The sequence below is a fragment of the Peromyscus maniculatus genome, chromosome 8, assembly GCF_049852395.1.
Source record: "Peromyscus maniculatus bairdii isolate BWxNUB_F1_BW_parent chromosome 8, HU_Pman_BW_mat_3.1, whole genome shotgun sequence".
Taxonomy (NCBI): domain Eukaryota; kingdom Metazoa; phylum Chordata; class Mammalia; order Rodentia; family Cricetidae; genus Peromyscus; species Peromyscus maniculatus.
In genome coordinates, this window is record NC_134859.1 from 76,391,127 (window position 1) to 76,414,018 (window position 22,892).

Below are 22,892 nucleotides of genomic sequence, written 5' to 3' on the forward strand. Positions count from 1 at the left end.
AATTGCCCTCCCCATCCTTAGATACCTGTCTCTACCAGTCCTTTCTAGTCTCCCTTTGGTACTGAAGGACTTGGTAGAAACAGCTACTCAGTGAAGTTTCCACGGTGTCTCCTTCCTTCTGGCAGATCTCATTTCTCCTCCTGGGCCCATAGGGGATATGATTCCGAATGTATGAGACCTTACCCTGCTGCACTGTTGTAGGTGTGTCTTTGGCTGCTTTGGTATTAGGATGCTTTTTATTTCTTTAAAACTCCCAACACCGAAGCTTCTTAACTACTATTGGTTGAGTAAAGGAACGTCAGAGTGGATGAAGAAGGCAGACCCTGGCCTTAAGATTCCCTGTTTTCCTCTCTAGGTGTACTTCTGTTGCTATGTGCTGGATTTTCCTGTTTGCAAAGGTCTTTTTCAGGACCGTGATATTTCCTGGCAGCTCAGAGGCAGGAGCCACCACTTTTGACCCTTGCGGTTCTTGGTCTTTCTGCCCTTCCAGGAGGGGCTACATCCTGGTAGCACTTGACAGATCCCCTACTTCGGCTGGAGAGTGAAGAGTCTCACAGACTCCTTTTCCAAATGAAGTTGGAAATAATGACAAAAGTCGACTTTTTTCCATTTCTAAAATGTGAAAGAAAGTTGACTGTGTAAAGAAACTGAATTATCTATCCCTTTGAACGAAACAGTATCAGTCCCTTTGAAATCTTAAGGCCCGGCGGCATATTCAGTTTTCTCTCAAAGGCCAGGGAATTTAGTCTTCTCTTGTGTTTTGTGGCAGGAGCTGTGGATCAGTGGGTGGTCTCCCATACCCACACCATCCAGTGCCATCCATGCCACGCACCACAAGTGAGTTATGTGCATGGTTCAGCTGTAGCACTTTTCCTGCCCTAGTGGTTTCTCTCCAGAGCCTTTAACGTCACTTTGACAAATGTTACTTTAACATAGTCTTTTGTGGTTTAGCAATGATACATTTGGTAGCCATCCCCGAGGAAGGAAGGATAGACTGGAAGCTTCTAATATTTTAAAAAATGTGAATCACATGCATTTTACAGACAAACTGGTATAAGGCAATGATTGTAATGTCATTATTGAGACTACGTGATTGGGGAGTAACACACAAACGGAAACTAATTGTCTCTGGTGGTGTTTCTCTTCTATTTCCCCCCATATAACAGAGAGAGAGGCTAAAGTTCAATTAGTCTTGAGCACTCACAGGACAGTAGAGTAGAAAGTACATGGGCTAAATACCATGCAGATCTGATTTTTGATTGCAGCTGGGCCACTTGCTACCAGTGTACATGGTAGGAAGATGACCTCCAAGGGACCTCAGTAATATCCCTAAAACAGGGCAAATAAGGTTCCCAAAGAGGAACAAACACAGTGTATGCACAATACACAAGATGTGGATGAGACATACTAGAATCAGTTTGTTCCCATTCCCCTATCCTATCCCTTCACTTCCCAGGAAGGATGAAACACTTAATAGTTCAGGTGGGGGTTAGAATAGTCTAAGAACCCCCAACTCTTCAAACTCCTCCTTCAAGGGCCAAAGAATCAATAAGGTAACCTCCTAGGGTAAGTTTAGAGTCTTTGCCAGAAAGCACCTGAGGCCAAAGTGCTCCACAGTGTCCTGGTAGTACCCGAGCTGACACTTGGAATACAGGAGTGGTATCTTAAATCAGGAAAAATAGGGATTAGGAATAAAGGTTGGTGCTGGGCCATTTCCCTAAAGCCTGGGTCTGGATTCCATTAAGCTCATTGCCTGGATATCCCACAGGTATCTCAAAACCCATCATTTGTCAAACTGGACTCATCATCCTCCCCTCCTCCAAACTTCTTCCTCCCCTCATATTTCCTCTTGGTAGATGGCAGTGCTATCCATCTTAGACCCATTTCAGACTCTCTGGCTCTTCCATCTTGCCCCTCAGCTGTGTCAAATCAATCACAAAGTTTCATTGATTTTTAACTCCTGAATCCCCATTGGCCTCTCCTTCTGCCTCTGTACCTTCCCCCATGCCAGCCCTGGTTCTGAGGTCTGACCATTGTCCACTTGGACCAGCAAAACAGTCTCCTATGGTTTCGTCACCTCTGCTCTCAGCTCCAGTACCTTGCTTTCTGCAATCTGCCCTCCCAGAACTACTGAAACCCAGTAAGTCCACATCATTCCTTTCCTTAAAACCTTTTCACCGTTCTCTTGCCCACAGGATGTAGTCTCAGCTCCTTGGAGCTACTGCCATGATCTGACCTCCCAGCATCCCCAGGGGTGCTAAGCATCCATCACACTACCAGGGTAGACCTAATGGGCTCAGCCTTTGTTCATGCTATTTCTTCTGACTAAAATCGCTTCCCTTCTCGCCTTTGCCTTTCACCTCCTCAATTTTGACTTCTCTTCCACGATCCATTGAAAATATTGAATTCCTCTGAAGGAAGACTTGGATGTCTTTCTGAAATTCAGTGGCTTCTGTCTTATAGTAGGGGTTTCACTGTATTAGGACCATTGGTGGGAATGCCTCTATCCCCTCTAGATTCTGAGAGTCTGGTATTGAAGCTGTGTGCTGTGACAGTCTGCAGGGCTACCCAGCACAGGATCTGGTATCTAGTGGAAACTCAGCAGATGTGTGTTGAATGAAGAAGGGTATGGCCAATTTTTAAAAGTTCTCCAGTATCCTGTCCTTTTCGTCCAATTAGCACAAATTACAGAGCCAAGGAAATCAATAAAAATCAGCTTTTCTCATTGGAGCCTTGCTGTTCATTGAGACTGCCCATGGGGTCAGGGCAAGGTGACCTCCTCTGTGCAGGCTAGGCAGAGCCTCAAGAAGCCACGTCACTGAATAGTGTGTCTAAGCTTGTGACGTTGCTTTTCCTTTGCTTCTGGGAACACATTTCTCAAGGGCTTCCACACATGGGCTTTATGGCCTTACAAGGGTCCTAGTCTTCTTTTGCCTAAGGGATGATGGAGTGTCAGCCCTAAAGCCATGGAAAGAGGAATGGGTCTTTGGTGAAAGTGTTCAATCCTGCTTGTCCAGAGCTTGACAACATCTCCCTTTGTCAGTCTATTTTAGTGTCACAAACAGCCCTCTGAAACACTATCCTGTGGGTGTGACCTAGTGGTCTTTACTCCTGGAGACAGGAGGCCAGTCTTTATCATTTTGCCCTCGCCACATCTGTTTGGTGCTGGACTAGGCACAGACGGAGATTTCCATTGCTGGTCAGCAAGTTATTTATGATCCACTTAAGGTCACTAGTGGGAACATGGCTGGGTTGCCAAAGCTCAAATCCTTCCATTAGGTAGAGGATGATGACTTATACAAGTCAAATAGAAATATAATGCACTTCTTTATTATAATTTACATATTCCCATAATTCACACCTTTTCAAGTTTCATTAGAATTCCCTTGTTGTTATTAAAGTTTCTTTTCTAGTTCTGATTGAATTTCCAAAAACATTCTTTTCTTTCTCAGAAATGCTTAGATGGTATCTCTACCACTTAATATGGAATGACCTAGAGTCGAAGGCCCTAGTTAACTTTTTTAGCATCTTCCTCAGAGGGGTATGGGTCTAATATAGCAAGGCTTAAGAGTTCCTATAGAAGCTTTTATTAATTTTTCAGTGGGCTAGTCTAGTGGAGGAAAAGAAGGTCTGCCTCTTGGAAAACGCTGATTGTTTAAGGGTAAGGTGGAGCTTGTCATGATTCTAAGAGCATGTAATATTTTAAGAATTGTTTCTGGTACAACCAACATTGAACTAGAGAGTGTATCAGTTTCTACTTACTGGCAACACTTATCCATGGTCTTAAAAAAAACAGTAATAGAATTGGATGTGTCAATGGAACCAAGGCCAACCAAGTGGTCTTTTCTGGAAACGTACATGGTGGCCATTAATCAGTTAGATAACTCATGATACAGCAATGAGGGAGGGCCAAAGGAGTACCAGAGTTTGTTATTATAGTAAAAAACATTTAAAGCCAGGATCTGTGAGACACAGGCTTTGATCTATGGCCTATTTTTCATAGATGAAGGCTAGTGTGTATGGTCTTACAGTTGCTTTTAGCAATACAAATAGGTAAGACAGTTCAAAGAGGCAGACACAGTTGGGTTCTACTAGATTACTCTGCTGACTACATTTCTAAGTCTGTATTTATGTATTTATCTCTGAGTCCTAGGCAGAACCACTTAAACTATGGATTTGTGGCGTCACTATTACCCGAGAGCTTATTAGAAATGTACATCTTTTTCAGCTCCTTCTCAGCCTACTGACTCAGCATCACTGGGGCTGGGCTCCAGGAATCTATAGTTTAACAAGCTCTCCAGGTGATTCTTATGAACATTAAACTTTGAGGAACATTATTCTAGGGCATTGTATCCCTAAGTATGTGTTTTGTGGATTTTTTTAATAGATGCCATGCCAAAAATGTTTCCAGTTCTGGTCAGATGAATTTGGAAAATTCTGGGTTAAACAAAGTCAAGCTTTCTTTCTTGGAGTGAGGGTGGGATGAGGGGTGGGGAGTGGGGGGGGGATGCTTCTATTGCGTTTTGTAGAGCTTTTAACGCTATACTGCTTAAAAGCATCCACTGGGTTTATATCTAAGTTCCCTGTCAGAGTCTCTGTGTGCTGAAGGATCTGGCTTCTCCCACTGCGACCTTTGTTCTTGACTATTTCACACTATGGACGCCGCTCTCTTGTCCACGTACACTGTTACTTGCAGCCCTCTCCACTTGCTCTTCCTGTTGTCTGGAAATGTCAGGTCTCTGCTCAAATGTGACTTCATCACAGAGGCCTTCCCAGGTCATCCTCTAGAGGGTCGCAACCCTGCCACATCACTCTAGTCCCTTTCCATGATTGGCTTTTCTCCAGAGCCCTTGTATCTCTGAGGCATGTGTCCTCTGTTCATTGCTTTATCGTCTGTCCCCTCAAACTAGGATGGGCACTCTCTGAGGAGCTGAAGGGTTTGCGGGGCCTCTTAGCCATGCCTGGCACATGGTGTTATTTGTCGGTGGGTGAACAAATGAACGAGGAGAGGAACATGTGTGTGAGGAGGCTTCAACAGTCGCCGTGTGGAGAGGGATGGTGAGCAGCAAGACAGAGGTAGCTGTCCAAGAAGAGTGTGACATCCCCAGGACTGATGGGACACTTTCAAATGTTTGTGACCCACCAGGTCCTAGGGGACATACCCTATTATAATTATCCCAAGTCACTCATTGTTCCCCCAGTGTCACTGAGACATGGAGACACGAATTTCTCTCTCTCTCTCTCTCTCTCTCTCTCTCTCTCTCTCTCTCTCTCTCTCTCTCTCTCTCTCTCTCTCTCTCTCACACACACACACACACACACACACACACCCTTATAATGAGGGGAAAGGCGTGATTCACCTTATACAGAATGAAATACTCGCTAGCTCCACAATAAAGTGTTCTCCTTCTATCTTTTCTCTTTATTTGTCCTGTGGGAAGCATTTGTGTGCTTTTGGTTTTAGCAGCTACTTGTAGACACTCCCGAAGTTTCCCTGTTTAGGATCTGGCTTGCTCTCTTGCATTTCTGCTGCCAATGTGATATGTTCACTTTGATGTTGATTTAGCGCCTTCAGATTCAATATTATTTAAAGCTAAAAGCACCCAAACCATGCTTTCGGTCTCTCATAGTTCTGGTAGAGGCAGCATTATCCCCACAACCCCTGGGGGGGACTTGAGTCATCTCTGGATGTCTCCTTTCTCGTGTTAGCAGTTGCTTGCTCTCGTTTCCACTCAGTTTCTCACACTTACATCTTTCTCCTTTTCCCACAAGCTCTCATCCTACCCCTGGGACTCTCAAACCTAGCTCTGAAGGTTTTGGCCCTTGCTTTCCATCCACATTACGTCTCTCCTCCTGACTCTGACAAGTCAGCACGGACCCTCCTGTTCAGCCGCATGGCCTCTCCATGCCCACAGTTCTCTGATTTAACCAAACCGGGCCTCTTGTTCTTTCTGGGATTCTTCCCACTACATTCCCATGTCCTCACTAGCTCTTCTCCCCAGGACAGGAAAGCTTTTCTTGTTAATCTAGGTTTATTAACCTGCCCATGCTTAAACAACTGCATCAAATGTGCCCTCCTTCATGAAGGGTTTCTGCTACTCTCTGGGAAAACTGGCTCAATGAAGCACACGTGTGCTATCATTTCAGCTATAGACTACCTGTGATTTCTGGCATATTATGGCTCATTTGGTGATAATTGGCACTCTCAGTTTACTTCTACCAACATACCGAGTCCTTCGAGTGTAGTGTCTGTGCTGTCTTTACCGCTTAGTCTCTACATTGGCCCAAGAGCTGTTCATTGACTAGACATCTGTGTGGCTCCCAGACAGGAACTCATCACATCAGTGCTGCAGGATACGCACTGGTGATGTTTTCTGGCTAGGGAATGAACTAAATGGTCACACGGAGCGAGGGCTTTGGGGAGTGGTACGGTCACTGTTATTAATCACGTGACGTAGCAAAGGCGTGGTAAGGTTAAATGAGTACCAGTGTCATATAGTAGGGGACCCAGGCCTGTCAAATCTCCATCTGCAAATCTGCTTCCAGCTTCTCTTAGGAAGTCTCCCACCTTTGGGAAACACCAGTGACCAGTCATCACTCTCTTGGATGTCTTAACTGCTTGGAGCAAGGGCAACTAAGCGGCTTAAACAATATATCCAAAAGAGGTCAATCTCTTTCAGATGCCCAGATCTCAAAATGAAGTTTTAGGCAATCACCCTGTGTGTTTCTGAATCTGGTGGCTTGGGAGCAGTCAAAAACGGGTTTGCCTCATTCTACCCACCCACTCACTCAGCCTCCCCCAAATTGCGCAATTTATTTGAATTGAGGGAACCCTTGCTAATTGCCTCTTATTGGTCTGTTACAAGATGAAGCACCGGAAAGGAGACAAAGCCTCCCTGTTCACATTCTCAGTGGGCAGCAGGGGTCTCTGCAGAAACTGGAGCCAGGCTATTCATTTTGAAAGCAAGGACAAGATCTGCCACCACCCAGATCCCTCACATTAAGATCACAGCATTGCATCCTGGGAGATCTTGTCCATTTCTCAAATTGTCTAGGCTATTTAGAGTCTATTTAATATCAATCTGTTTATTTAATAAATCAAGACTACTTATTGATCTTTTTTTTTTTTTGCTCCAAAGTGATATAAACGCTACATATTCATTTCATTGCTATTCTTTCCCAGTTGGCTATGAGAGGATGGAGCGGGCGCATAGCATGAACACATATTCACGCGCACATCATTCTTGTATTTATGTTCTAAGAAGTGAGGAGGGAGGAGGCAGTAAGTAAGCCTGATGACTGAACTTTCAGTTTGGAATTCCTTCCTCTCCACTGGGCCCTCGCTAGGTTTCAGTAGACACTGCTCAGGCTAGTCCTGCCGCCTTGCTTTTGCTCACACTTGTACACAGTCCTAGGAGGGGTTGTTGCCAAAGCCATCATGTGATTTACTGACCCTCCACTGGGACAAGGGGGAACAGATACCACTTTGTGATTTTATTCTAAGGAGGCTGGGTTAATATTTCTAGGTGAAACAAGCCACTATACCGAGTTCAAACATCTGAAGAGGGAGGTTAAGAAACCCTGAGTGTGGGGTGTAAGGATTATTCTGTCCTGGGGCTGTACAGACGTCGTCTGAGGCAGGGAGCAGGAGAAGAAAGGACACATTGTGACCCATTTCCAACACCTCCTGTGTGTAGAGGCGGAAGTTCCGTGCCTGCAGAGGGACACGCGCGGAGGAAAAATAGGAGAGTTACAACACGGTACTTACATAAACAACACCAAACCGGCATAAAACATCTCACAAAATTACACAACTTCAAGCCTGGAATTTTTATACAACATAAATATTAGGGTTCAGCCCATTTAATAATGCTATATAAAATCAAGATTTAAGGCAGTAATGTTCCACATAAACTCTGAAAACAACATTTATGCTTCTTATAAAAGCAGAAAATGATTGCATTCTGTGGGCTTTTCAAAATGATGAATATAATTACATGAAGCAACAAAAATGGATTGAATTAAAAATCCACTAGTTTCAATTTAAGTCGGTTAAGGGGGAAAAATGTAGTTTCTGGCCAAGGACTGAGAAAAATTTACAAGTATAAAAAAAATGTTGTATGCACTGTTATGCAGTTAAGCAGCCTTCTCCCAACATGTATGTGTAGCTGGAGTTACCAATGAAATACGAGCTGCTTCAAACCTGCTAGGTCCAAGAAACCCTTTAATAGTACCTACTGTCACAGGGAGAGCTGCTGGGTTCTTATTTTTCTCCCTGTGAGCACAGGGTCACCCCTTGGATAATCCAGGGGCTCCCCCAGTGTCTTTAGCATCTCTTGTGATTTAGTCTCCATCAGGGTTGGCCGGTGTTTGGACTGGCTGTGAAGAACAGACTAAGGACACTTCTGGAATTTCTGACTTCTCCCCGCCTTTGTGTGGCCAATCTGTTCCTCTTTCTCTTATTAAAAGAGAACAGGCCCTCACGGTAAGGATCTTCCTAATGCAGGATACACTTGGTTCTCTTGGGATCTCTGTTCATGTGGCAGAGAAAGGGGCAGGGGCGTGAACAAAGGCCAAACAAACAGCAGACGGCCCCGCCCCCTGAGTTCGGCATGTTGCTAGCTTGTGTTAAACTATGAGACAGAACCTAACAAACACATTTTTACTCTTCATATGCCAACAGTTTCCCTTCAAGTTCTGACTTCTAGAGGATAGTTGTGCATATTTTGACTTAGACGGTGATTTTGTTAATAACAGACAACATGGAATCACTTGGCCATTGTTCTAAATCCCATGGCTAGTCTTTTGCTCTTAAATAATTTGTGTATCTAACTATACTGTTTTTCATTAATGGGTGAGTATATTCTTGTGCTTCGTGCTGTCCTACAACAGAATCTTGGTATCTTTCAGGGTAGGCTAGAGGGCATTTTCTTGCTTGGTCAGGGTACAGTATAGTGAGTGGGTTCTGGAAACTGGAAGAGGTTGATATGAAGGAACAAGAGAAAAGGAGCCAGAGCACAGCCTGGGTCTAGTTGTAGGCATTAAATTCAAAACATGCGTGCCTAGGCAGAGTGGCATTTAAAAAGCGACAATAAACATACGTGCATATATATGCCTCTTGAGTAAGTTTTATGACACGACCCAGTTTCCATGAGCCATAAAAAGCAGAGAGGAACGGCAAAGCCTTGTACCTGGTGCAGAGGTACGTGGATCTGCTTCAGGAGAGCCTTCACTGCCGTCTGGAGCTCGTAGAAGAACAATGGCACGGGGCAGTCAGCGTTATGATCCGCTCTTTCCATAGAGTCGGAGCCAGACAGCTTCTGGACCCACTCCCACTCCTCTCTGTATGTTGAATCAAGTTAAAATTAGAAATATAAGAGAAGTTCAGAACACAGCTCAGAACTTTCTCGGTGTCCAGAGCCCAAACAACCAGTTCTTGGTGGTTAAAACACAATGCTATTTATGGAACTTGAACCTTTTGCTACCTAACTGGAGTTCAAATGGGCTATTTCTGATTTCAGCCTCGTCCACCTATCAGAGCCCCTGGATGTCTGAATAATAGGGCTGGCCTGTATGAATCGGCGCTTGAAACTGAAGTGTTTCAGGTGTTTGTAATCACTTCCCGACTCTCCTTGTTTTCCTGTCTCTGTAGGTTCTAAGAGCCTCCATTTTACCACAGGGGCATCTACTGGTTAATTCCACAGTTGGCTAACCACAGGACTCTGCTCCAACTCAGGCAACAAACCACACGGCACATTGCAGCCCTGGCCTGTTGTAATCATGGGGACTATTTTGGTTTCGTTCCCTTTCCAAAAGCTTGAGGAGAATCACAAACAGGAACACCAGACAATTCCAATAAAAGGAATCAGGGGACACACATCACTGCTTCCTTCTCCTCCTCCTCCTCCTCCTAAACCAGTCATGTGTGTCTTCATTCTGCACGCTCTATAGTTCTTCCTAATGAACTTTTCCAACTGTCAAGCAGAAGGGAAGGGAAAGAAGGGTGGTGGGAGGAAGGAACATCTGGCTGGTCCCCCCAAAGCCACTCTCCAAAAGGGGCTTGAAAAGATCAAGGTAAAAGCCTCTTGGGCAACATTGTTTCCACAGGTATTTTGCCCAAGTCTCCAAACACTTTCTGTTAGACCAGTTTCTCCTTCTAGCTCTGTGGGGAGCAGGCGAGGCAGTGAAGGAAAGCCTCCTCTTCATGGTGGAAGGCTCTCACCAAAGGGTCATCACAGCCTGGGCTCCAGTCTCTGACTCAGAAAACCAAACTGACTGTGCTGGAGGAGGTTCATAAAAAAAAAAAAAAAAAAAAAGGCAGAAAAACAAGAGAAACAAACAAGTCAATCAACCAACCCCGGGCTCTCTCTTTAACTACCCTCTTAGAAAAGTTTCTGTTTTTAAGAGATCTGTTTTATTTCAAGCCTCATACTGGACAAGACTGTGGAAAAATCTATCATTTGTTCCAATAAGAAAGAGAGAAAAAAAATCAAACTTAAGTCCTATTGCAATTTGGGCATACTTTTAGCTTACAGCCAATCGAAGTCCTTGAGAGCCTACTTGGGAATGATTTCCCTTTTCCCACCACTGATACATAACTAAATGAGAGGTTTATGATTAGCACAATATGCACAGACACCAAAGGACAACATTGCTAAAACAGAGTCTGGAACCAAATTAGAAAGTCACCAGTAAGAACCACATTGCCACTAAGGAGTCAGTGTGGGCTCTGAAGATGGGGAGATGGATGGAACTTTCAGAATGAAGGCTGGTGCAGTCTTTTGTACGAGGGAATCTGGATCCTTGGAAAGGGAAAATCTGTTGAAATAATTACTAAAAGATGGTGACTAAGATTTTATGACACAAAATCGAGAAACAGATGAAAATGACCATTGCCCAGTCAACTCATAAAGGAGCCTCGCTGTCTTCTGGACCAAGACTCTGAAGATAGCAGATGTTGATTGTTGAAATGACCACCAGAGGGCGGACTTAAAGTCCAGGTGCAATTGATAAGTGAAAGACGGGGAAAAGGTGGGCAGAGAGTTCCCAAAGACTACCACATCTATTGCACTGTCATCACCTTCTCCATTGCCATTGGGAGTGCTTCGGTAAACCTGTGAGACAGTGTAGTTACCAAAGTCTTGTCATGGTAGAGACCAAAGTTCAAAGGGCCATATTGGTTTTTGTTAAGCAAATCCACACTTGTAAAGAATTTGAGAATCTAGTTTGCATTCTATGAAGCCTAAAGAAATCCGGAGGCTTTTTTCTTTATTATGTGTACCTTCTTTTCCTTCATTTTTATGTTGAACACAATTCAGTTCATTATAGTTGATGAATGAGAGGCCTGCCATCAGGGTTGGTGATAAAGTTGAGCCAGAGTACCAAGACCAGGCAACTTTCCCAAAACTAACAAAGTCAGTCACCAAATGCCAAACCATAGAGGAAGTTTCTGGAAGTTTGGGCCTTGTTACTTTTTTCCTTCCCTAGAGAATTGTCAGACACGTAGAACACATATAAAGTCCGAAAGCCAGAGAGTTAGGAGAGGGTAGAGTGAAAGTGGGCGGGGCCATTAGGTCAGCAAGAGGCAGTAGCTCCACTGATGAGGCCATTCTCATCGGTGATATCAAAAACAAAAAGCACAAAGGGCACATTTCCAATGGTGAAAAGGATAGTGGGAACAGTGTGCAAAGGTAAGTCTTCGTTCACAAGCCAGTAGGGCATCACTGGTTGTACCTGAGCGAAGCAGAAGGGACAGTGAAGGTGCAGGGCCTCCCTTTAATGGCTTTGCTCCTCCTAGATGCCAGGACTCCATCATGCTGTGGAACATCTCACCAGAGATACTATGCTGGTAGCTAGCACTTGACTTTCCTTTGGATACATCAGACCAAGGAAAATCCCAACTTGGGACCACTTACTTGGAGATGTTACTGTTTTCACGGATCTTCACATGGCAGAGAATGTTGGGCAACTTTTGGGTTACGAGCACTTTGATCTGATCCACAGAGCTACATAGCTTTAGGTAACCTAGATACAGTCCAGGAGAGAGACGCTGATGACTCCTTTTGTGATAGGAGAGGATATCCTGTAGGGCAAGGTGAGACAAAATGAAACCAAATGGTCATCTCACAAGGCTCTCTCAAAACCTGTTCTTCAAGTTGGCCCCGTTATGTATGAAAGGAGCCGCAACTGATGAGGTAAGAAACCTCAGGTACCACCATGAGTAGTGGGGAGGTATTAAGGTTACAGCTAGTTTTATCTGCAGGAAAATTCCATCTCCAAGTCAGGTAATCAGTCTTTAATATATGTTTTGAATGTTTCTCTTTCTCAGATTTCTGTGCCAAGGGTACGTGTTTGGGTTATGATAGGGAATAGGCTGCTGCTGGGTGAGGCAGATAATAAAGAGAATTCGCAGTATCTGTCCTTGGAGGACTTACAGTTTAGCTGTGGGGAAACAAACATTTGGTGGTGTAAATGCTGACAAAACACATCATTCTTAATTTCAGGATAAGTAAGGTAGAAAAGTCTACTTTAAAGAAAACCATTTAAAATACAATCCACATAGTAAGTAATAAAAAAACAAATGTTTGATTCTTTATCTCAAATATGAAAAGAAAAAAAGAGCACCAAGTGGTTCATTTAATTTTTTCAACCATTAAGAGCTAGGTTGCATTTGTAGTTACACATTTGATGGGGGAATGTCTTTTTGTTGCAAATATGTATTGCTCTGATTGGTTGATAAATAAAGCTGTTTGGCATATGGCAAGGCAGCTTAGAGGCAGGTGGGAAATTCAAAGACAGGAAGAAGGAGGGGAGGGACGCCAGCAAGCCGCCCAAGGAGCAACATGTAATGGGATGCAGGTAAAGCCACGGGAACATGTGGCAATACATAGATTAATAGTTATGGGCTAATTTAAGATATAAGAGCTAGAAGAAGGCAGGGAGAGATGCCAGCTGCCACTGAAGGAGAAACAACATACCAACAGACAAGTAAAGCCACGGAACATGTGGCAAAACATAGATTAATAGAAATGGGTTAATTTAAGATATAGAGCTAGCTAGCTAAAAGCTTGAGCCATGGCCACGCAGTTATAATTAAGCCTCTGTGTGTTTACTTGGGGAATGCAAGTGGGAGAGATTTGTCCCAACTGCCGGCAGGCTGGGACACAGGAAAACTTTCAGCTACACACATTAATTCCAAGAGTGAAGAAAGAATGAGTGGAGCATTGGTTCCTTTGGACCAGCATTTTAGACCCCACCATAGGGTAGCTGATGACACTTTTCATGTTTGACTTTCTCAGTGACATTATGAAGAAACCAAGTTTTATAAAGTATTTGAAGTCTTTGTATTCATTTCCAAAGACCTTTACAATGTTGACATGCAAATAATGTCCTTATGGAGATCTTGTTTATTTTATGCCCTTCAATCATTCACTGTCCTACCATTCTCAATTGTCAATGACTTTGCAAAGTTGATTGAGTCTCCTTATTAATCAGCTTCAAAAACTTACTTTATTTTTATCTTTTACAAGATTAAAACATTGTCTGAATGATTTTGCATTGAATTTGTATTATGTTATATCAAATGTCCCACAGACTTCCAAGGCTGAATGAAGTCGTTGGTATGGTAGGGTATGCCAAGTTAAGCACAATTATATGGTTGAATGGGATTTTTGTTTACTGTAATCAGTTCTCAGTAAATGTTGTGGGTTATGACTTTCACCTTTCTGTGTAGCTGCAGAAACTCAGATAACTGACAACTGATATTCCCCCTCCCCCACTCCCTGTGTTAGTAGACTTTTCCACTAACGATTTAAGTCTTTGGACAGTAGAGTTTAGGACAAAAAGACAGGAAGTTATGTCAGGTCACTGATTATAGAGGGAGGTTTCTGAGGCTGCATTTAACCTAGCTTTCAGAAAGGATGGAATAATTAAGAGTAAATTTAAAATGTATCACCACAAAAAATGATAAGCAAATAAGAGGACAGATATGCTAATTAGCCTGATTTAACTATTTTTACATTGTATACATATATAAAAACATCACCTAGTACTCAGTTAATAGTTGTAATTATGACTTTCCAATTCAAACAATGTTAAGAAAGATGAATTAAATTTTTAGATGAATAAAATACAGGGAACCAAATTTTACTACTAAAAGTAGGGAAGACAAGAATTAAAACTAAAACAGACACCTGAACCTGTACAGAAACCTTGATGGAAGAGGAAGGAATGAGGCTGCCTGGACAGATACTCTCTGAAGGAATGAGTCCTCCTCTGTAGAGTCCACTGCCTGCACTGTACCCTGCACCGCATCCTCTCTCCTGTCCCCCACACACGCCGAGTACCTCCGAGCACGTGCTCAGTACCTTTCAGGTGCTCGGCACTAAAGGGAACCCTTGGGCCTCAGGTTAACGTGCTGTGATGCTTCCTTCATGGAGGCCGAGAAAGACAGGTGAGTGAATAGACCATACACTGGGCCGACTTCAGTGTTGTAATAGGGCAGTGGAGCACTAGGTGAACTTGGCGTAGACATTTCTCCTTTTCTGTTTTTCTTTTTGCACCACCAGTAGTTAAACATACTAGGGTGCTCTGCCGCTGATTTATACCCGGCCCCTTTGTTTTCTTCTTCAACTATACAATGAAATCAATGATAAGGCTGTTTTTTTTTTTTTTGGCTTTGTGCCGGGAATATTTGTGTGTAAATTAGTATACAATGTGGAGGTAAGATCGCTAAGACAGAATAACAGAAGAGAGACAAGCTAAGATAGGAGCGGTAAGCACATCAGGATGTTCAGAAAGACAAAGTCTAAAATAACTTTCAAAAGGCATTTGGAAAAAAACAAAATAGAAAAACCATCTTATGATCAAGAAAGATCACTATTGAGGGTGAGTCTGAACTTAGAAGTTTTTCCCATGTCTCTTCCTAACAGATCATAGTTGACTAGAAGATGTCTGGTCAAGGTTAGTATTTTGGGAAATTAACAATACTGAAGGGTGATAAATGGTTAATGTGAGAAGGGAAAATGAAGTATTCAGATCAGCAGAGTGTGATGATGTATACCCTAGAGCTACAAGCAGATGTGGCTGTAGACCCACAGGTCATTATCTTTCAGACCTCATGGAGAATTGCAAAAGTCCCTAAAGACTAGGAAAGGACAGATACGCCTGTCTTGGCAACAGAAGCGGGGAGAACACAGGATGTCTCTGGTAATTAAAGACCTTCAAATTATTGATCTTTGGGGGGAAATGAGAAAGCACCATCACACAATCAATTTGCAGCTAGCTAGGTAATCCTGTGGCACTGAAGAGGAGTCAGTATAGAGACAGTTTTCATATCTAATAGCAACAAAATAGAGATCCACAGAGCAGGGTGAGAACTCCAATGTAATCTGTTTCCCTAGATAACGGGAAAAAGCAGAATCTTGACCACATTGCTTTAACAAGCACAATAACTGGGTTGAATATTTGTGGATAATGAAGATGGTATGGGAATAGTCGACAGATTGAGTGATAACCCAGTAGGGACTGGTCCCAAGGGCCAGTATTTTCAGCTCATTTATTGACATTCTGGACAAAGAAAATCAAGAATGTGTGTATCAAATTTGTGGGTCCAAAATTTGGTGTGGTTTGGATTTTCTGGAAAATAGCAATAAAGCGATGAATGACCCAGTACATTGGAAAAGTAAGCCTATCATAATTAGGGCTGAAATGTAATAAGAAAATGTGCTTGTAAAGACTCAAACCCAAGGGTACAAATATAGGATGAGTAAGGGTGTTAGAGAAAAACATGTGGGGGTCAGAGCTGACCACAAGTAGAATGTCAGTTAGGAACATACTGTGGTTACGTAAAAACCAACACCACTTTGGGATGGAGTAATTCACTCTTTCATTCAATTTTTAAAAAGAATGTTACTGAGCACTTACTATGTATTTTTGTGTCTTTACATAGTCATTTATCCTTTATTAGTCAGAATGTTTTTGGAGCCTGAAAAATGAATGGGAAGAGAAAGCTGTCTCATTCACATAATCTAAAGTACTAGAAAGACCTCTCAGACCAAACTGAACGCCTCTCACCTGACTTAACCTCTAACCTGCATTTCCAGGCTCTGCTTTCCATCACTACTGTCCTAGACGCGAGGACCCGCCTTTCCCTCCCCAGCACCGTCTTCATTGCTGACTCCTGGTCTCTGTTCATGCGGTGCTGAGGATGGCATCTCAGGCTGGGGCATGCGAAGGAAGTCCTCTGCCACCGAACTGTATCCTCAGCCTTCTCTTTTACTTTGGTTTCTAAATAGGTTCCCAGTAACTTGCTCAGGCTGGCTTTGAACTTACTGTAACCCAGACATGTCTTGAACTTGGGATCCTCCTGCCTCAGCCACAGTGGCCTCGTACCACCAGGTCTAGCTCTTTTACAGGACACCTACTGCCATGCCAGGGATCATGCTAGGTTGCTGATGGCATTGAGATGAGCAAGGCTTATCTTTTCTTTTGTGGAACTTGCATTCCAGGGAGAGGGAGAAAGCTGCGAGCCATTTTTTCTAATCAGCCTAATAAAGTCCATATGAAGATTGTGTTAGGACCGTGTGAACTCGAGGGGGGCTGAAGCTGCCCTCCAGCTGCTGCTTCACTCTTTGCTTTGTGTTCTCATTTGGCTCCCCACTTTTTCCCTTCTCTGCCTCTTTTTTTTCTCCATCTGATAAACTTAGCGTCGTCCCCCCACGGCTCAGCCCACCGCCACCTCTTCTGCAATGCCTTCCCTGATGTCTCCAGGCAGGATTAATAGCTGCTTTGTGTGTGCTCCCATAGTACACTGTTTGTGCTGCTATCAGGCTGCTCTAACTCTGCCTTCTATTACCTTGATTTGTTTACAAGTCTGTCTCCCTCCCTTGACTGAACTCCTTGAGAGCAAGGGCCTTGACTTACTCATTTGATTTTCCTGTAGCACCTTAGAGAGCCTGGCACCTAGTTGATGTTGCAAAAACATGCCTGTGAAGGACAGATGTGGGTGAGGTCTGGGCCTGAGTCTTGCTGGTATGGGGTCCGAGAATCCTCTACTCAGCCTGTCCTCACTGGTCAGTTCTCTTAAGGGTCTGCTAAAGGAACAATAGACAGCTGCTTTTCCAGGAAGTACAGGACTTTTATTTTGTTGGGAAGGCACGAAGCCAATTGTAGGAGGGCAGGGGTCACAGAGGAGTGGCTGGTGGTCGTTGTGGGTCCAGGACTAATTAGACCAGAAAGTATTTCAATTTTCTGAATTGTTTTATGGCTCTTTAAAAAATAGGGAAATCTTACTCTAAACTTTGCATTTCCAACTTCTTTTTTCCAAGTTTTGATAATGTGGTCTGCCCTCTTTCTATGGAAGAATGACTATAGATCCGCGGGGTCTCTGGTACTTCCACCATTTCTTTTAAAATGAGGAGGAACTCATACATTTCATCTTCATAAAGCATTGGACTCTGGTGTTTAGCATACTGACAAGGTTTGTAATGTCAGCACTAACGTCCAGACCTTTTCAATTACTCTAGAGAGAAGCCTCACGTTCATTATCCACCCTTCTCCAGTCTTTCTTCCCCTTGACCCCAGGCATTCTGTCTCATTGATCTTGCTTATTATAGCTATAGTGGGTGAATGGAGTCACATAATGTCTGATATTTTCTGCTTGGCTTCTTTTGCTTAGTGTGATGTTCTCAAGGCTCATCTAAGCTGTAACAAGGTCATACTTCACTCACTTATATGGCTGAATAATTTTCCACTACATGGCTACACTCTGTTTTGTTCACCCGTTTAGTAGCTATTGGAGGTTTTTTCTATCCTTCAGTGCTTATGGGTGGTGCTTTTATCCACATGGGTGAACTCAGTTGTTTCTTACTTCTTCTATCCCAGTTAGTTCTTGTCCACTGACAATTGTGAGTCCTTCTTGATAACTGTGTTAGATGCTGTGGGAGGGGGTAGGAGGAATGTACAGGTAAGACAGCAGAAAAGGGTCTATGTACTGGGCATCTAATGGTGACAAGCAATGCCTAAAGAAAGGAAGCAGAAAGCAAAGTGGTCAAGTTTCCTTAGGACAGCCTGTGAAGTAGAATGGAAGGGCTCCTGGCGAGGTAGTGGGTGTGGGTCTCTCTCTCTCTCTCTCTCTCTCTCTCTCTCTCTCTCTCTCTCTCTCTCTCTCTCTCTCTCTCTCATTTTGGGGTAATGTGAGATTGATGGGTTATTTCCTTGAAATATGTATCTTCATATATGGCCTGGACACAGAATTATTTAACCTCACTGGTTTTTCATGAGAACCCAATGATAACATAGAGCTGGCAGCTTTGAATATATAGTACACACATGCATAAAATTAATGTTCTTAGACAACTTTACACTCAAGGTGACCAGTCCCTGGAGTGACCCTGAAGGTCAAAGTTAGAATGAGCATTATCCAAGGGCAGCCTTCTCGTTGGAAATACCCTTACTGCCAGTCAGTTTGCTCAGCAGGACTCTAACTTGTCCATGACACTTCTTTTACTTCCCAAGCAAACAGGAGGGTTTTTCTCTCCCAGATACATGAGAGAGGCCAATTTGAATGGCGTGGGCCTTAAGAGGGTCAGGAATTTAAAGAGTTGGATGTCGGCGTTTCCTTGGGGTCCCAGGGATTAGTAAATTAGTTACGGGCTAAGATTTTGTTGAAGCATTTACCTGTTTTGAATTTCCAGTTGTGAATTGTATAGTTTTTGTAGAGTATCTTTTAATTGTTATGAAAAGGTAGATGAAGCGATAGAATGCCTCAAGGGATGACTAGTCAGTGGCAGAGGGGCCCAGTATTGCTTGGGTTTTCTTAAGTGGAGAAGTAATAAAAGTCGTGACCATTCGCTGTGTTCGCTACTCTCCTGATGCCGATATGCTATTTGATATGCTATTTTGTCTCATCTCCATCAGAACCCTGTGAGGTAGGGTCTTCTGCAGAAGAGGAGACACAGGGCTGAAGAATGAATCCCTTTGGCCGCAAAGCTGAAGGGATGGAATAGGAATGATACCCAGTCACCCTACTTTCAAAGGGATACCCCAGCCACACTAGCTATTCATGTTCACCTTAAATAGCTAGCTTCCTTTCACTCCCAAGGGGTGTCTAATACAAGAATGAGTCTGGTCACCACTTGCCCTGACCCAAACCAGGACAAAGTCCGACACGGCAAAGGTCATCTTAATGGACAAAGGCCAATAGCTCTGGATTTGATTTTGTGGAATTTGTGTTTGTAGGAAATCGACAGAATGTACGTGCATGTGTGAAGAGGGTGGGGGCAGGGAACACAGACACACTCATGGCTCCCCTCTTCACCTTTTATAAGCAAGTGCTAAAAGAAACATTTAAGAAATTTAGTTTTTACAGGGTGACTAATACACTAATCCCCTATAGGGATAAACTGGGGTCTGGGCTACCTTTGCTCCTAGAAACACAGGCCCCAGCATGATATAATACCTGGTTTCTCCTAGACTTATTACATTAAAAATGTGTTACAGGTGCAGAAAAATTCCAATCTGGTGAAAGGTTGTTAGAGAAGGAGACGAAAAAGAGAGGCAGGATCAGGTTTCCACACAGATCCAAGTGGAAAATCCACCCCCGCTGACTGGCGCATTCCTGCTTGATGTCATTCCCACCCAACCCTCCCCTTTCTCTTCCCCCACCTCTTCTCTCCCACCTCCCATGCAGGCCTTATGCTGGACAGGAAATGGAGAGTAAGACTCTCGGGGTTGGTAGCCAAACACTGAAGACCAGAGACCTAATTCTATCAGGAGCTGGCTTCACCAACTCAACATGAAGGTTGAACTAGACTTTGGTGGCCCAAAGATGTCTAGATAAGTCCCAGTAGTAAGCTACACTCTCTTCTCTCAAAGAATGGGGGACGTAGGGCATCCATCCCAGGGGACGTCTGTGTGGAACAGAGATCTTCCTCCCTCTTTCTCAGAATGGACGGATTTGTAGATCTACTCCCATGGTTGCTCAGTACAGACGTTTTCCACCAGCTTTTCTACCTAATTCTACCTGGTGAGTTCTATACAGTCAGTGGATTTTTAGAAGACGAAAGAAAAAGATGCAGCTTGGAGACCATGCCACATTCGACTCTGTGTGCCACTGGGGTAGCCAGGCCTGTGGCTAGCGGTGCCATCTAGCCCAGGTCTGCCCGTGAGCTGCTCTGGTTTGAATTCTGGGGGTTATCGGGGGCTCTTACCTTCCACCCTCCGCTAAACTCCTCCGTTAGTGTTTGCTAAGTCTCTCACTTGTACCACAGCATGTGAGTGACAGCTGAAAGAAACCTCCTCCCTCAGATGATCCGAGTTGAACTCTCAGTTTTGGCGTTGTGTTGCTATGCGGGTAGGGCCACAGTCTGTGGCTTCGTCACCCGAGGCTAATACAGTTCCTGGTCCCTTCTCTCACAAAAAGAACACAGGGCTGGTGAGATGGCTGAGCGGGTAAAGGTGCTTGACGCCAAGCCTGAGTTGGATCCTGGGCCACAAGGTAGGAGAGAGCTGATCCTGGCCTTTGACCTCCACATGTACTCTGAGGCATAAAGGAATGCCTCAGAGAAAGAGTATCAACTTGAACTGTTAAATTCTGTATGCTGGCTGCCTAGACAAGGGCTTGCCCAAGCGAAGGACTAAATGGGTTTAAAGCTTCATTAACCTCACCCAGTCAACCTCTGTGTGCTGTCCAGTGTCCCTTAACCTCCTGGAGCCCCAGTGGGATAGAATTATCCCATTCCTAAAATGGATTTAATTGTGCCTTGCTGTCTTGTGAGTATTAAGAAGAACAAGCAAAAATAAATATGTATGTGTGACTGCCCCCCCCCAATACTGTACCCTCCATTTCCGTGTTGAATTACTGTTAATCTCTGCAGATTCTCCTGATTGTCTCAGTTATTCTCACTGGTTCATCAATGTTAAGGCTTGAATCAGAATTGTACCACACACAGTTTTGTGTGTTGATTGCTTGCTCCCCTGACTGGTGGAGTCTTGGAGGGCCATGGGACCTCCAGGATGTAGGACCTGGCTGGTAGAAGTTGCTCACTATTTGGAGGTCATTAGCCTCACCTAGGCCACCCACTGCTTCCTGGCTTGTGACAACATGAACAGCCATTGTGTCAGGCTCCTTCCACCGTGGCTGAGCCATGTGCCATGCATTTCCTGTTGCGATGGACTGTAACTGGGAAACTGTGAACCAAAATAAACCTGTGTCCCTTATGTTGTTTCTCTCTGGGTGAGAGTTTGGTCACAGTAATGTGAAAGTGACGAATACAATTGTCAGGGCATTTTCAGAGTGCCCACTCTTAGGATTGCTTGATCAGTTCCGTACGGAGACAGAAATCAATGAAAGTCACCCACAGCATCGTTCCCACCTGTGGAATCTGAACAGTGAATCATCTCAGCACCACCATTTATGTGAATGGCTCTTGGTATATGGTATTAGAGCTGCCATAAATGTATCAGAATTACAAATATCCAAAAATTGAAAAAAATCCTACATACCTGAATGGTTATTAGTAAAATATCTAAGGCTGTTGGCTCCTCGGGAGTTGACAGGGACTTCCTCTGGCTTTGCAGTTTTGAGATCTGCATCCATTTGCCATTAAAAAAGGAATAAAGCATCTCTACTTCTCTGATGGTGACTATGAGGATGTTGCCATGGCGATCTTTAATGGGCTCATAGTAAAGTCTTCCCAAGTTGTGCGTTCCAAGTAAATTCTAGAAACCAACAGATGATGGGTAGCTTAGTTGATGTTGTAAAACAGAACAACAAAACCGCACAAAAGATGCTGAAAACTGCCGGAATTCTGAGGCGCTGTTTGCGGTTTGTTTTTTTTTTCAGACTGAGACCTGGTGTAGGTGGCATTGCAGGAATGTGCTTAACAAAAAGCCCAAAGAAACGCCTTCACTGTGAGCCTGCAAAGACTATAGTGAGAGGCACAGACGTTATGTTTCTTTAAGCAAATTCAATATCTGTAAATATCTTTTGCCCACATAGACACACCAGCACGTAAACCTCAGTGACCAGCACTTGAAGAGAATCCCAGATGTTTTCAAGAAAAATGTCTGATATTTCAAGTATGCTACTTGTGGAGTTTTCAAGAGATCTACAGTAAGCTAGTGTGAGGTGGGGTTGTTTAAAATGAAGAAGTGAATTGACAATGTGGCACATTGTACAGAGGTCCCCTGATGACTGCGCATTCCCTGCAAGATTCTTTAATCAGGAGGCTGGCCTGGTTTGACTTATCTGCATCTCAGGGAGCTCTGTTTACTGAAAGGTTTGTTGAAATTGCTTATGCACTCTGTCAACAGAGGCAGACAATACTTTTAGAAAAGTAAGAAGGATGTTCCATTAAATATGAAGGGACTGAGGCACGGCTCATGAAAATAAAGAGGAATTATACAAATACGAAGGGGGTGAAGATCTCTAGCCAAGAGTGCTAGATGATTAAAATTGAATCCCATACAAACCACTGGAGAGTCCCTAGCTGGTGTGTGTGTGTGTGTGTGTGTGTGCGCGCGCGCGCGTGCGCGTGCGTGCGTGCGAACTCACATAAATGACGATGTGATGATGTGCTAGCGTGAGAGCCGATGTAGAACTGGAATTTGTAGAAATGACAAGGTTGAACTAAAAATAAACAAGACTAGTATTCAAATCTCAAATCCTGGAATGTTCCCTCAGAGATAGGGACTGTGTCTTAAGCCTTGTTTTCCCCTTACGAAGACCAGACACAGAATGAGTAAGGAGCTTTATAAATAATTATTGACAAAACTCATTTGGTAAGATTAATTTTTAAGTAACGTAATCATTCAGATTTTTCTTTTCTAACAAATTACTTATAAGTCATAAAAACCACCCATGTTGGTAAGATTTTTAGTCTACATCTATG

General features: G+C 43.6%; 1 protein-coding gene across 5 annotated transcripts in view; it reads right to left on the minus strand.

Annotated features, from left to right (window-relative positions):
• Positions 1–22,892, minus strand: part of Ankfn1 (ankyrin repeat and fibronectin type III domain containing 1) — a 400,676-nt gene that overhangs the window by 25,101 nt on the left and 352,683 nt on the right. For all 5 annotated transcript variants that reach the window (XM_016008632.3, XM_076543122.1, XM_076543123.1 and 2 more), the window contains 4 exons: positions 21,505–21,720; positions 11,916–12,082; positions 9,192–9,342; positions 7,546–7,714 (listed from right to left, as the gene is read on the minus strand). In XM_016008632.3, coding sequence (XP_015864118.2) covers positions 7,546–7,714; positions 9,192–9,342; positions 11,916–12,082; positions 21,505–21,720 — 703 coding nt within the window. The remainder of the gene's footprint in view (positions 1–7,545; positions 7,715–9,191; positions 9,343–11,915; positions 12,083–21,504; positions 21,721–22,892) is intronic.